The 14,915-nt window shown below is 51.6% G+C and overlaps 1 protein-coding gene across 2 annotated transcripts in view; it reads right to left on the bottom strand.

Annotated features, from left to right (window-relative positions):
* The window catches only part of CASP2 (caspase 2), a 182,307-nt gene that overhangs the window by 25,982 nt on the left and 141,410 nt on the right, over positions 1 to 14,915 (bottom strand). For both annotated transcript variants that reach the window (XM_078655848.1, XM_078655849.1), the window contains exon 10: positions 11,820 to 11,929. In XM_078655848.1, coding sequence (XP_078511974.1) covers positions 11,820 to 11,929 — 110 coding nt within the window. The remainder of the gene's footprint in view (positions 1 to 11,819; positions 11,930 to 14,915) is intronic.

Raw genomic sequence — 14,915 nt, 5'->3', positions numbered from 1 at the left:
CCTTCTGCTTGTTTTTTGTGGATTCGATAGCGGCTGTGTAAAAGTCGGCCTTTGCCCGTTTAATAAGAGCATGATAATGCCTCCTAGCCGTTTTGTACACCTCATGTTCTTTACTATCATAATGACGCCGCCATCTACGTTCGAGTATTCTGATTTCACCTAATGTTTCTTTTAGGGTCGTCGAGAACCAAGGTGCCGATTTCCTCTTAGGGCGGGGTGTAGGATCTGAGCCAGAGGGTTTCATCCGATTCCCTATTTCACTGATCCATTCCCCAAACCGCTGATAGTCTATTGTACTATTCCCTGTCAGGATAGGTTTACTCGCCTTCGCCCATCTCAGAAAGTCAGGGTGTTCTATAATTTTACTCCAACATGGTGTGTTTATCCCCCTACTTTGAGCATCCTTCTTTAATGCCACACTACTGTCTGCTAGAAAACTAAATGCAATGAATTTATGATCTGACCAGATTTGTGTCAGGGGGGCTCTACTTTAATCGAGTCAAGGTTAGAGCTAATACAGTCCACAATATGGCCCAATTTGTGGGTAGGGTCTAAAGTTCGCAGGGTTAACCCGAAGACATTCATGATATCTTTAAAACAGATTCTACTGGGGTCGGTAGTATCGTCCAGGTGAAGATTCAAGTCTCCTAATAGAGTAAAGTTTGAGAACTTTAGTGTCAGGTTGCTCACCACTTCCCCAATACTTTCCAAAAACTGAGTTTGCTGACCCGGTGGACGATATACTAACGCTCCCGTAAAAGTAAAGGAGTCATGGACCTGAAGACAGAAACAGATACTTTCTGCTCCTTTAATATCCTCTAGAAGGGTGGAATGCTACCCCCGCCGCCAGGACTGGTGGGGGGGGGGGGGGGGGCGTAGTATTCCAAAGTGTTTGACACCTTACACGACATGTTTTGATAAAGCCAAACCAAAGTTAGCATTAACCGCGAAGATTATAATGCACTTAAGAGTATATGGTATGGCTATATCATAGAACAGCTATAAGGAGATGGTTCCGAAAGCTGCAGAGGGGCTCAGCTCATGCTAGGGCACCCTCTCATAAAACCAGCACTCTGCCTTCAGTATTGTCGAGGCCTACCATAGGAGTGACCTATAGGTGCATATGTGTCTATATATATAGGTAGATATAGGTATACTATATCTAAGCAAGGGGTGATTACACCAGCTTACCCAAGCTGAGTGATCAGCCTGTGGTGTCAGTTTGGATGGCCAGCCAGGGGTGGCATAATACATGCTGCAGCCCCTGGTAGGCCTTAGGTGCACCTATGCCCTGGGTCCCTATGGTACACTATACAGGGGCTCCCAAAGGTGACCCAGTAACCAATCTGGTATGTACCTAAAGTACATGGTATCAATTTAGAGAGAGAACGGCTGGGCTGTGGGTCTGATTAGCAGGCCCTCAGCCACATTAAAGTCGAAAAACCAGAGAATCACAGCAAAAAGTGGGGGTGACCATAGGAAGCAGACCCTACTCTCCTACAGTCAGGAAAGACCGCCTTAGAGGTACAGGTGGGGATATAGCTATTATTTTTAAGAACCACTATTCATGCACCCTTCTCCCTATCGACGATGTTGTCCGAGCTGAAACTTTCGCTTTCCATCTGGTGGTGTCCCCCCCATCAATCACTGGCGGGTATTGTAGTATATAGACCCCCCTGGCCCTTCCGGCTTGTTTTATGACTCCATCAGTAATGCAGTCGCCCCTTTGACGATGAAATATAAACATTGCATAGTGTTAGGCGACTTCAAAGTCCATCTGGATAAGCCCGACGATCCGGACGCCATTAGATTAATGGAATCTCTGGATATGTTTAAGTTGACTCCTTTCTTTCAGTCTCCGACTCACGAGAAGGGCCGCACTCTGGACCAGTTTTTCTCCACACTAGACATTGAAACTATCCCTAAACCCTCCCACTTGTGTGGTCGGACCATTTCCTCCTGGAGTTCACGGTTTCTCAAGAGTCCTTTCACCCTAACTCCTAGGGCAAGTCCCGCACGGGCAGTTTCAGACCCTTCCATCTCATTACATCAGTGGCTCTGAAGGCGGCTCTTGAAAATCATCCCATCAGTCTGAGCGGAAACCTTGAGGACGATGCTGCCTGCCTGGACAACTGGCTCCAGCTCTGACTAGCGGAGATCGCACCCCCTTGCTCCCGCTCAGCCCAGTCCTCGCGAGCTTCTGCCCCTTGGTTTACGCCTGCTTTCAAGAAAAGCAAGAGTGCTTTTAAGCGCCTAGAGAGAGCATGGCGTAAAAACTTCGATATTAACAAGAAACTAGTCTACAAACAAGCTATTAACTCCTACCATAAACTTATTCTTGAGGAGAAAAAACAATTTTTTTTCCTTGAAAATCGATGTTGCTGAAAACAAAAGCAAGGAGATTTTTAAAATAGTGAAAGAATTCTCCTCTTCCAGAGCGGCGACTAGGATGTTTACCCCTTCGACGATATGGGTAGAACATATGGCCTTATACTTTTTTGATAAAATCAAAAAGAATCAGGACACTTTCTCCATCCACCCTTTTGCTCAAGGGCCAGATTGAATATGCTACTTACCAGTATGCATCTGTTCTTGGCATGTAGGGCTGCTAACATTCATATCTTATGCATAGATCGCCGCCTAGTGTTGGGTCCGGATGATTGCACATTGTTGTCCTGGAAGAGTCTTCGAAGTATCACGAGATAGGTGGCTCCTCCCCTGGACTACAGTGCGCATGGGCATCGACTCCATCCCAAGATTGTTTTTAGCCATTGTGGCAAAGATGGAGTGCGATAGTGTAAATGATGTCCATGCTAATGATGAATATAGAGAGAGTGTCTGCAGCCGCTACGGGCACCGGGGAGGAGGGCGGGCGATATGAATGTTAGCAGCCCTACATGCCAAGAACAGATGCATACTGGTAAGTAGCATATTCAGTTCGAGGCATGTGGGCTGCTAAATTCATATCTTTTGCATAGAATATATAGCAGTCCCTCCATTAAGGGCGGTTGCCCGTGCCAGCTGGAGAAGCTTGAAAAAGTGTCTTGAGAACAGCCTGTCCTACAGCTGCTTGCTGCTTGGAATGCACATCGACACAGTAGTGTTTGGTAAATGTGTGCGGTGTAGACCACGTGGCTGCTCTACAAATGTCTTCCAAAGGAATGTTCCCCAGGAAAGCCATGGAGGCCCCCAATTTGCCTGTGGAGTGCGCCCTTGGGGGTATTGTTAAAGTGCGCTTAGCCTTTTGGTAACAGATTTGAATGCACTTAACAATCCATCTGGCTATTCCTGCTTTGGAAATGGGGTTGCCTTTGTGCTGTGCTGAGAAGGCAACAAAAAGTTGTTGTGTCTTTCTAAAGGGTTGTGTTCTGTCAATGTAGTACATCAACGCCCTCCTAACGTCTAATGTATGAAGCATTCTTTCTGCTACCGTTTGTGGGTTTTGGAAGAATGCAGGCAGGTCAATAGTTTGGTTGAGATGAAACTGTGACACCACTTTAGGAAGGAATTTGGGGTTAGTGCGGAGCACTACCCTGTTAGAATGTATTTGGATGAATCTGAATAAATGGCTCTTGGATAGTGAGCGCTTGCAGCTCACTAACACGTCTGAGCGACGTGATAGCAATGAGAAAAGCCACTTTCCATGTGAGAAACTGAATCTCGCAGGAGTGCAGTGGGTCAAAAGGGGGGCCATTCAGCCCAGTGAGGACCACGTTGAGGTTCCACACTGGAGCTGGTGGTGTTCTTGGAGGAATGCCTCGCTTCAGTCCTTCTAGGAAGGCTTTAATGGCAGGCACACTGAAAACAGAGAGGTGTTGCCTATTCTGGAGATAAGCCGCTATGGCGGATAAATGTATCCGAATGGAAGCGTACGCTAGATTGCATTTGTAAAGATGTAACAAATAGCAGATGATGTTAGGAATGGATGCATCTAGCGGGTTGATCTTGTTGTCTGCACAGTACATGACAAACCGCTTCCATTTAGCTGCATAGCAAGCTCGGGTAGTGGGCTTATGTGCCTCCCGGATGATGTCCATGCATTCCGGAGGCAGGTTGAGGTAGCCAAATTCTAAGACTTCAGGAGCCAGATCGCCAGATTGAGCTGTCGCGGATCTGGGTGCTGAATGTCGCCATGGTTCTGCGTCAAGAGCCGGGATGTGAGATGCAGCCTTTGATGCGGTACCACGGAAAGTTCTAGAAACGTGGTGTACCATGGTTGGCGTGCCCATGTTGGAGCAACCAGGATGAGAGTCATCGAGTGTTGCTTTAGCTTTCTTGCCACCAGCGGAATGAGAGGCGCTGGGGGAAAAGCGTATGCAAATTTGCCTGACCAGTTCATCCATATCGCATTCCCTTGCGATTCTGGGTGAGGGAACCTGGCGGCAAAGCTTTGGCATTTTGCGTTTTCCCTTGTGGCAAACAGGTCTATCTGTGGATGACCCCACTGCTGGAAGTACGGGTGGAGTACTGATGGATGTATCTCCCACTCGTGCATCTGGTGGCTGTACCTGCTGAGCAGATCCGCCATCTGATTGTCCTTGCCTGGGAGGTGTTCCGCCATGAGGAAGATGTTCCTCTGAATGACCCACTTCCACATGCTCTGAGCCAGACGAGACAGCTGTGGAGAGTGCGTACCTCCCTGCTTTTGGATGTAGTACATGGCTGTCATGTTGTCCGTCCGGATCAACACGACTTTGTTGCACAAATGTACTTTGAAGGACTTCAGCGCCATGAAGATTGCCATCAATTCCAGGTAGTTGATGTGCAACGTCTGCTGCTGGGTGGACCACAGTCCCTGCACAGTGTAGTGGAGCACATGGGCTCCCCACCCTTGGAGAGATGCGTCCGTTGTTAGGATTATCTGTGGCACTGGCTCTTGGAACGGTCGGCCCTTGCAAAGGTTGTGTGGATTCCACCAATGCAGAGAGTTGTATGCCCGACCGGTCACCAACACTAGGTCTGTTAGCTGTCCCTGAGCCTGTGTCCACTGATTTGCTAAGCATTCTTGGAGAGGACGCATGTGCAACCGTGCGTGAGGGACTATGAAGATGCAGGAGGCCATCATGCCGATCAACTGCATGAACACTCTCGCTGGGAGGGAGTGTTGCGGTCTGAATTTTTGGCACAGCGACTGAATGCTGTCGATTCTGACTGGGTTTGGCTGAGCCATAGCAGTCAGGGTGTTTATTGTCGCGCCCAGATACTGCCGCACATGGGCTGGTTGAAGGTGCGACTTCTGGTAGTTTAGCGAGAACCCCAGGCTGTGAAGGAGTTGAATAGTGTGGGACATGTCCGCGGCGCACTGTTGTTCCGACTTTGCTTGAACAAGCCAGTCGTCTAGGTACGGGTAGACATGTATGTTCTGTCTCCTGAGGTGCGCCGCCACTGTCGCCAGACACTTTGTAAACACTCTGGGGGCAGTAGTCACCCCGAAGGGTAGGACTTTGAACTGATAGTGCCTGTTTGAATGGTGAACCTGAGGTATTTTCTGTGGGATGGGTGGAGTGGTATGTGGAAATAAGCATCCTTGAGGTCCAAGGTTGCTAGGAAGTCCCCTTGATTGAGCAGGGGAAGGATTTGTTGCAGTGTCAGCATGTGAAAGTGTTCTGACAGTATGTACATGTTGAGGGGGCGTAGATCCAGAATAGGTCTGAGGGATCCGTCCTTCTTTGGGATGAGGAAGTACAGGGAATAGACCCCCGTGCCTTCCTCTTCCACTGGCACGAGCTCGATTGCGCCTTTTTGCAGCATCACCAGTACTTCCTGCTGCAATAAGTGCAAGTGCTCTGCCGACATAGGACGGTGTCTTGGGGGAATGTTGGGAGGAGTGGATGTCAACTCCAAACAGTAACCATACTGGATAAGTTTTCTCACCCACCTGTCCGTGGTGATGGACGTCCAGACTGGCAGGAACTGCTGGAGTCTCCCCCCGACCGGTGTTGTATGGTCAGGGGCAGTGACAGAGAGTCACTGTTTGTTGGCGGCAGAGGAGCGGGAGTTGTTGTTTCCTCTGCCTCTGCCCTTGGCACTGTTACCTCTGTAACCCCCTCTACCTTGTTTGGGGTACGAGGATTGTGCACCACCCCTCGCGTATTGTGTTTGTTGACCCAATTGTCCTCTGGTAACACCACGTGCTCCTGAGCGACGAAAAGTGTTTCCCCTGAATTGTTGAGACTGAAGCGCCCCCATGGACTTAGCAGTCTCGTTGTCCTTTTTAATTTTTTCAAGGGTGGTGTCTACATCTGGACCAAACAGGGTGTCAGGATTGACGGGCAGGTTGAGGATTGTAGTTTGGATGTCAGGCTTAAATCCAGATATGCGAAGCCAAGCTTGTCGCCTCAACATGACGCTAGTGTTAATCCCCCTAGCCGCTGTATCTGCCACATCAAGTGCACACTTTATTGCAGCGTTGGAGATAAGCTTTCCCTCTTGTATGAGTGTTTCGGCTGCTTCTTTAAACTCATCAGGTAGGTGTTCAAGGAGCTGTTCTAGGGTGTCGTAATGCGCCCTATCGTATCGTGCCAATAGTGCCTGCGTGTTTGCGATACGCCATACATTGGCAGCCTGCGCTGCCACCCTCTTGCCCGATGCCTCAAGCACTTTCGACTCCTTGTCTGGGGGAGGAGCTTCACCCGTTGTTTGGGAGTTTGCCCTCTTGCGGGCATTTGCGACCACCAACGAGTCTAGGGGCAACTGTCCTCGAATATATGCAGGATCTCCTGGTGCTGGCCTGTATTTTTTCTCGATACGTGGGTTCCCCACCCTTGCCCTGGTAGGTTCCTTAAAGATCTCTGGGGCATGTTTAAGGACACCTTTAAGCATAGGAAGTATTTTAACTGTTCTCTCTGAGACGGAGAAAGTGTCAAATAAAAAGTCTTCCTCTACCGGGTCAGCATGCATGTCCACATTATGATTTGCTGCTGCCCGTTCGAGTAAAGCATTAAATGCAGCAGAATCCTCTGTTGGAGATGTACGTGCCCCAAAGCCTTGTGGATCTTGTACCACCTGATGTCCACTTTGGTCCCCAGTGTCGCCATATGAGTCCTGCTGAACATCAGGGTCATTGTCAACTGGGAAATTGTATTGGTCCTGTTGGTCATCATCATCCCCTCCTGATTGGTTGGGGGAAGGCGATGGACTCCTTCTCGGTGGTGGCAGAATAGGCTCAACAAGTAAAGGAATGTCTTGTGCCGGCCTCTTCTTCTTCAGTGGAATAACATATGATTCCAGTGGTTGGGAAGTGATTTTCCTTTTATAAAGGGTCAATTTCCCTGTGTGGGCATCGATGCAATGCGCAGATTGCTCCTCAGAGGCAAGATATGGATCCGAGAGGCCCTTTGGTGTGGGCGGATCCGACGGTTTTGGCACGACGTGGTTGCGAAGGCCTTTGGGGCCACCTTCGGTGGCAGAGTGTAAAGAAGCTTGCTTGAGGACTTCTGAGGTGTGTCCACCGATTTCGGAGCCGATGGCGTGGAAGTCGTGGACGACAAAGTATTTTCCTTTATACGTTTAAGGGAGTCAGCAACCTGCTTTGTAAAGGAGGTAGAGGGTTTCGTAACCGACGGCCGATCTTCGGTGGCGTCGGGGTTGCGTGGTGTCGACGGTATTGGCGTCGACGAATCTTCGGCCGCAATGCTTCGGGGCTCCGTTGAAGGCTTTGGCGCCGATGCTGCAGATCCCGCATCCTTGTGCCGATGCGTTGAGCCAGCGGCCTTCGGGTCGTGGCCTTTAGTCGACTTTGGGTCGGCCGTGCGTTTACCGGACGGCGCCGTAGCAGCGCCCGAAGGCGTCTCAAGAGGTTTAGGTGTCCGCGCCGGAGCAACCGTTGTCGACGGCTGATGGACGGCCTTCTTGGAGGAGGGTTCTTTGTGCACCTTCTGCGGCACTGTCGACTCAACAGCCTTCTTCGACTTTGTGGGCCGGAGGGCGACGGAGTCGATGAAGGAGCAGGCTTTGATATTTTTTGTAGGACGTCGGCCATCTTAGGTTTCGTCGAGTCCGTAGGTTTCGGTTTCGTTTTCGACTGAACGTCGGCCATCTTGTGTCCCGTAGGATCCGAAGGTTTCGGTTTCGATACGGGCAATGGCGGCTCCGCTTGAGTGTCCGTGGCCGGGCCAGAAGGCGGGGCCGGGGATAGCGGTGCATGGTCGTGGGTAAGGCCGAGTGGCGATCCCGTGACCTGAGCCGCAATAACGTAGACCTCGGGGCATAGCTCCTCCTCTGAGCTATCTTCCACGGCCCCATAAACTTCTTCGTCGTCCCCTACCTCCTCGACGTATTCAAGGTCTGGGGCCTGTCCTCCGATGTATTCCTCTGGATCGGCCTGGACCTCCGTCGACGGTGGCGAAATCTGGAGATGATGGCTATCGCCCTCCTCCTCGGGGTCGTCGAATATGTTGTCGGGTGCCGGGGTCGCTCGCTGGGCCTCAAGGCGCACCGCGCGCCGAAGCTTGAGCGTCTTCTTGGACCTGAACTTGGAGCAGGCCATGCAGTTTTCTTCGTTGTGGTCCGGCGAAAGGCATTTATTACAGACCGGATGCACATCGATGTGTGGATATTTGGATCCACAGACGGGGCAGAACTTGAACGGGCTCCGCTTCATGTTAAGTTCGTCGGGTCTTGCTGCGACGAGAAGGCCTCGATGTCCGAGGAGTTACTTGACTCCGGAGATATCCGGCTTAGAGAGTCGGACGACGCTCGAGACCGTACGCAAACAATACCGACGCAGGTAACGAAGGCCTTTTGGCCTTAAGATGAAAGTTTATCGGTTCCGACACGGAGACGTCGAAAACCACATCCGAACCCAATGGCGGAAAAAAACAATCTGGGGATGGAGTCGATGCCCATGCGCACTGTAGTCCAGGGGAGGAGCCACCTATCTCGTGATACTTCGAAGACTCTTCCAGGACAACAATGTGCAATCATCCGGACCCAACACTAGGCGGCGATCTATGCATAAGATATGAATTTAGCAGCCCACATGCCTCGAACACTGACTTTTCGTCTCCCCTCCCTCGGACAAGGGCATTTTCCTTCTCGGAGTTCCCCTCCCTCCCCTTGGCAACATCTGCTGAAGTTATGAAAACTTTGAAGTCGGGGGAACTCCCTGATCCATGTCCAGCTTCTACCCTTATAAAAGAAGTGGGGTTGTGTCCTTCACTGTGGCCGGGTAGGACAACGTCTTAAACATTAGGAAATAAGGAACCCGGTCACTGTTTAGTTCTGCCTCTTTTTTTATTTTGTGCAGAATATCACCCTAAGGTAATTAATCCTTGGGTGATGTATATACTTTTTTTGAGTAATACAAGTTACATCACTTTTTTTTAAGATTTCTGAAAACAGTCTGAGGTTTTTTCGCTGCCATACAAAAAACATACATTTTTACATTTACTATAAACACTTTTTACAATACACAATTGAAATACAATTATCAGTTAGACAATACATTTACCACAAAACATTTTTACAAAACTTCAAATTTGTACCCTACCAACTACTTCTACTCCCAGACCTACGTTATCCTGATTCTGTCTAGTCTAGGACTGGTCACGCAAAGGCAGAAAGCTTGATATGCATTTTTTACATATATTGCATTTAAAAGGATTTTCCCATTTGGGGAAGAAAACTGGCTGATACAAGCAGCTACATACGGATATTGCAGTGGATGCGGTAAAACAGAAAAAAGAAAAGGCGATGCCTTCCCCAAAATGATAGTTTGGCGCGCTGATCACACACTGCAAATGCCAAAACCCTGAGAGCCACTTCATGCAAAATCGTAGAATTCCCTAAACAGAGGACATGTAGCAACAGGATTGAAACCGAAATCAATCACAAAGCAAAACGCCAGTCAAGAGTCAAAAGAACGAAATACCATATTTGCACATACAACACAGGAAGGTACCCAACTAAAAGCCCTGAAGAAAAACCCGATAAATGAGATACGGGCTTGGAAACGCGTCGGCTTTGGCACATTCGTCGTAAAATACGAATGCTCTTTCCGCAAAAGGCCCTAGAAAATCCTTTTAAATGCAATATATGTAAAAAATGCATATCAAGCTTTCTGCCTTTGCGTGACCAGTCCTAGACTAGACAGAATCAGGATAATGTAGGTCTGGGAGTAGAAGTAGTTGGTAGGGTACAAATTTGAAGTTTTGTAAAAATGTTTTGTGGTAAATGTATTGTCTAACTGATAATTGTATTTCAATTGTGTATTGTAAAAGGTGTTTATAGTAAATGTAAAAATGTATGTTTTTTGTATGGCAGCGAAAAAACCTCAGACTGTTTTCAGAAATCTTAAAAAAAAGTGATGTAACTTGTATTACTCAAAAAAAGTATATACATCACCCAAGGATTAATTACCTTAGGGTGATATTCTGCACAAAATAAAAAAAGAGGCAGAACTAAACAGTGACCAGCTTCTACCCTGGCATCAATGGCTGCAACCATCAACCCAGTAATCAATCAGATTCTGATGTCTCACTGCAGCTTGGGCTGGTCCCTGCCAGGTGGAAGAAGGTTCGAATACTCCCCCTCCTGGAAAAGCCAACCCTGAGTTAGCCTCCAACTATAGGCCCATATCTCTCCTACCTTTCCCCCCCCCAATTTTTTTTAATTTGGTTACCACGTCGCTTGTGGAAATTAACATACTGCATCAGAGCCAATCCAGTTTCAGGCCAAATTTCAGCACGAAACGGCGCTCCTAGAAATCTCGGAGTCCATAAAGGACGTCCTTGACTAGGACGGCAAAGCTGTGCTGATATTATTGGATCTTCCGGCGGTCTTTGATACAGTCCCTCAAGACCAACTCCCGCTGAGACTCCAGGAGTAAACGACAATGAGGACACAGATTTCAATGGAGAAGTGATCCTCTCATGTTTATCGGAGGTGTTCATCTGGCTTCCGTTAAGTCAACTGAAATGTAATTCCGACAAATCGGAAATCATTTTCTCTGGCCAGTCCCCCCCCCAACAATATATGGCATAACTGGTGGCCACAGGACAGGCACCCGCCCTCCACCTCGGTCAGGTCTGCTAAAAACTTGGGGGTGAAATTGCATGACTCCCTAAATATGACACCCCAGATTCAAGCGGTAGCCGGACAACGCTTCTGCTTTCTGAAAATGTAAAAACAGTTCCTGCCCCTTTTCCAGGTCCCACACAGCACAGGAAAACAGTGGTCCAGGCCTTGAATCTAGGCTGGATTAGGTAAATATACTATACCTTGGACTACCAGAATACTTACTCACCCGCCTCCAGGTGGACCAAAAATGCTGCAGCCAGGGCGATACTTTTACTTGGCCCTAGGACGCGGATGTCTCCCCACTTGAAATCTCTTCACTGGCTTCCGATCCGCAAGTGGATCCATTTTAGAGCCTCGTTCTGGCCTTTAAGGCCCTTCATTACACCAGAGCCCCCTATCTTAGGAAGAGAGTCCGGCCCTATAATCCACGACGCGCTCTGCGCTCCTCGTCCCTTTCGTTTCAGGTACAAGCTGCCAAACTGTGGAACGGCATGCCGCTTGCCTTAAGACAGATGCATGATCTCCTCCCCTTCAGGAAGGCCTTCAAGACCTGGCTGTTCCTTCACTAGCCTCGCATTGTCCTATCTAACCCAGCCTGTTACACTTACCCAGCGCCGGGACACTCAGTCGAGGAGCTGCGCACTCTACAAATACCCCAGTAACATAACAGAACAGGTTGTAAGGCAGTTGAGGCAAGGGACACCTGCTGTGAAGGTACTGAAAAAGCGCGTGGTTGAGGAAGGTAAACTGGATGCTTCGAGCCAGTCTCCCACCTCTCTGGGAGTGAGCCTTTCACTTACCTTCACCAGCATATCAGCCACGTGCATGCATCGGGCGTTCTCGGCAAAGACAGACGTCAAGGCCTCGATGTACCAAGAGCCTCGCTTGGTGTTGCGCAGCGCTGCCGTGCCTGGACAAGGAACAACAAAGGATCATTATTAGCCTATCACAGACAATATGTTGTGCAGGGACTAAAGGAAAAGCATGCTCGACGAAGTGACAGTTGTGGTAAGAAGTGGCAAGAAAGAAGTCACTGCCCAGGTCACAGTGGGTTTGCAAGCTAGAACAGCGTCAATTAAAGTACAGGGGAGGGCTCAGATTGCCTCCCGCCTCGCCTGAAGGGTCGCTGCCTCTTGCCTGTTATAGTGAAGCAGGTCACCCGGCTCGTCCTCCCTGCCTGCTGCTAGCTAAAGTGCAGCAGGTCACCCGCCTCGCCTGCATCCTCCCTGCCTGCAGCTAGCTAAAGTGCAGCAGGTCACCCGCCTCGCCTGCATCCTCCCTGCCTGCTGCTAGCTAAAGTGCAGCAGGTCACCCGCCTACATCCTCCCTGCCTGCAGCTAGCTAAAGTGCAGCAGGTCACCCGCCTACATCCTCCCTGCCTGCAGCTAGCTAAAGTGCAGCAGGTCACCCGCCTACATCCTCCCTGCCTGCAGCTAGCTAAAGTGCAGCAGGTCACCCGCCTGCATCCTCCCTGCCTGCAGCTAGCTAAAGTGCAGCAGGTCACCCGCCTGCATCCTCCCTGCCTGCAGCTAGCTAAAGTGCAGCAGGTCACCCGCCTGCATCCTCCCTGCCTGCAGCTAGCTAAAGTGCAGCAGGTCACCCGCCTGCATCCTCCCTGCCTGCAGCTAGCTAAAGTGCAGCAGGTCACCCGCCTGCATCCTCCCTGCCTGCAGCTAGCTAAAGTGCAGCAGGTCACCCGCCTCGCCTGCATCCTCCCTGCCTGCTGCTAGCTAAAGTGCAGCAGGTCACCCGCCTACATCCTCCATGCCTGCAGCTAGCTAAAGTGCAGCAGGTCACCCGCCTGCATCCTCCCTGCCTGCAGCTAGCTAAAGTGCAGCAGGTCACCCGCCTGCATCCTCCCTGCCTGCAGCTAGCTAAAGTGCAGCAGGTCACCCGCCTCGCCTGCGTCCTCCCTGCCTGCTGCTAGCTAAAGTGCAGCAGGTCACCCGCCTACATCCTCCCTGCCTGCAGCTAGCTAAAGTGCAGCAGGTCACCCGCCTGCATCCTCCCTGCCTGCAGCTAGCTAAAGTGCAGCAGGTCACCCGCCTCGCCTGCGTCCTCCCTGCCTGCTGCTAGCTAAAGTGCAGCAGGTCACCCGCCTGCATCCTCCCTGCCTGCAGCTAGCTAAAGTGCAGCAGGTCACCCGCCTGCATCCTCCCTGCCTGCAGCTAGCTAAAGTGCAGCAGGTCACCCGCCTCGCCTGCATCCTCCCTGCCTGCTGCTACCTAAAGTGCAGCAGGTCACCCGCCTCGCCTGCGTCCTCCCTGCCTGATGCTAGCTAAAGTGCAGCAGGTCACCCGCCTGCATCCTCCCTGCCTGCTGCTAGCTAAAGTGCAGCAGGTCACCCGCCTGCATCCTCCCTGCCTGCAGCTAGCTAAAGTGCAGCAGGTCACCCGCCTCGCCTGCATCCTCCCTGCCTGCTGCTACCTAAAGTGCAGCAGGTCACCCGCCTCGCCTGCGTCCTCCCTGCCTGCTGCTAGCTAAAGTGCAGCAGGTCACCCGCCTCGCCTGCATCCTCCCTGCCTGCTGCTAGCTAAAGTGCAGCAGGTCACCCGCCTGCATCCTCCCTGCCTGCAGCTAGCTAAAGTGCAGCAGGTCACCCGCCTCGCCTGCATCCTCCCTGTCTGCTGCTACCTAAAGTGCAGCAGGTCACCCGCCTCGCCTGCATCCTCCCTGCCTGCTGCTAGCTAAAGTGCAGCAGGTCACCCGCCTCGCCTGCATCCTCCCTGCCTGCTGCTAGCTAAAGTGCAGCAGGTCACCCGCCTCGCCTGCATCCTCCCTGCCTGCTGCTAGCTAAAGTGCAGCAGGTCACCCGCCTCGCCTGCATCCTCCCTGCCTGCTGCTACCTAAAGTGCAGCAGGTCACCCGCCTCGCCTGCATCCTCCCTGCCTGCTGCTAGCTAAAGTGCAGCAGGTCACCCGCCTCGCCTGCATCCTCCCTGCCTGCTGCTACCTAAAGTGCAGCAGGTCACCCGCCTCGCCTGCATCCTCCCTGCCTGCTGCTACCTAAAGTGCAGCAGGTCACCCGCCTCGCCTGCATCCTCCCTGCCTGCTGCTAGCTATAATGCAGGTCACCCGCCTCGCCTGCATCCTCCCTGCCTGCTGCTATCTAAAGTGCAGCAGGTCACCCGCCTCGCCTGCGTCCTCCCTGCCTGCTGCTATCTAAAGTGCAGCAGGTCACCCGCCTCGCCTGCGTCCTCCCTGCCTGCTGCTAGCTAAAGTGCAGCAGGTCACCCGCCTCGCCTGCGTCCTCCCTGCCTGCTGCTATCTAAAGTGCAGCAGGTCACCCGCCTCGCCTGCATCCTCCCTGCCTGCTGCTATCTAAAGTGCAGCAGGTCACCCGCCTCGCCTGCATCCTCCCTGCTGCTAGCTAAAGTGCAGCAGGTCACCTGCCTCGCCTGCATCCTCCCTGCCTGCTGCTATCTAAAGTGCAGCAGGTCACCCGACTCGCCTGCATCCTCCGTGCCTGCTGCTATCTAAAGTGCAGCAGGTCACCCGCCTCGCCTGCATCCTCCCTGCCTGCTGCTATCTAAAGTGCAGCAGGTCACCCGCCTCGCCTGCATCCTCCCTGCTGCTAGCTAAAGTGCAGCAGGTCACCCGCCTCGCCTGCATCCTCCCTGCCTGCTGCTATCTAAAGTGCAGCAGGTCACCCGACTCGCCTGCATCCTCCCTGCCTGCTGCTATCTAAAGTGCAGCAGGTCACCCGCCTCGCCTGCATCCTCCCTGCCTGCTGCTAGCTAAAGTGCAGCAGGCCACCCACCTGGCCTGCATCCTCCCTGCCTGCTGCTAGCTAAAGTGCAGCAGGTCACCCGCCTCGCCTAGCCTGCGTCCTCCCTTCCTGCTCTTAGTTATAATGCAGGTCATTCACCTCGCCTGCTTCCTCCCTGCCTGCTGCTC

Source organism: Lissotriton helveticus, chromosome 7, assembly GCF_964261635.1.
Source record: "Lissotriton helveticus chromosome 7, aLisHel1.1, whole genome shotgun sequence".
Classification (NCBI taxonomy): domain Eukaryota; kingdom Metazoa; phylum Chordata; class Amphibia; order Caudata; family Salamandridae; genus Lissotriton; species Lissotriton helveticus.
This window is presented reverse-complemented; position numbering and strand designations above follow the sequence as displayed.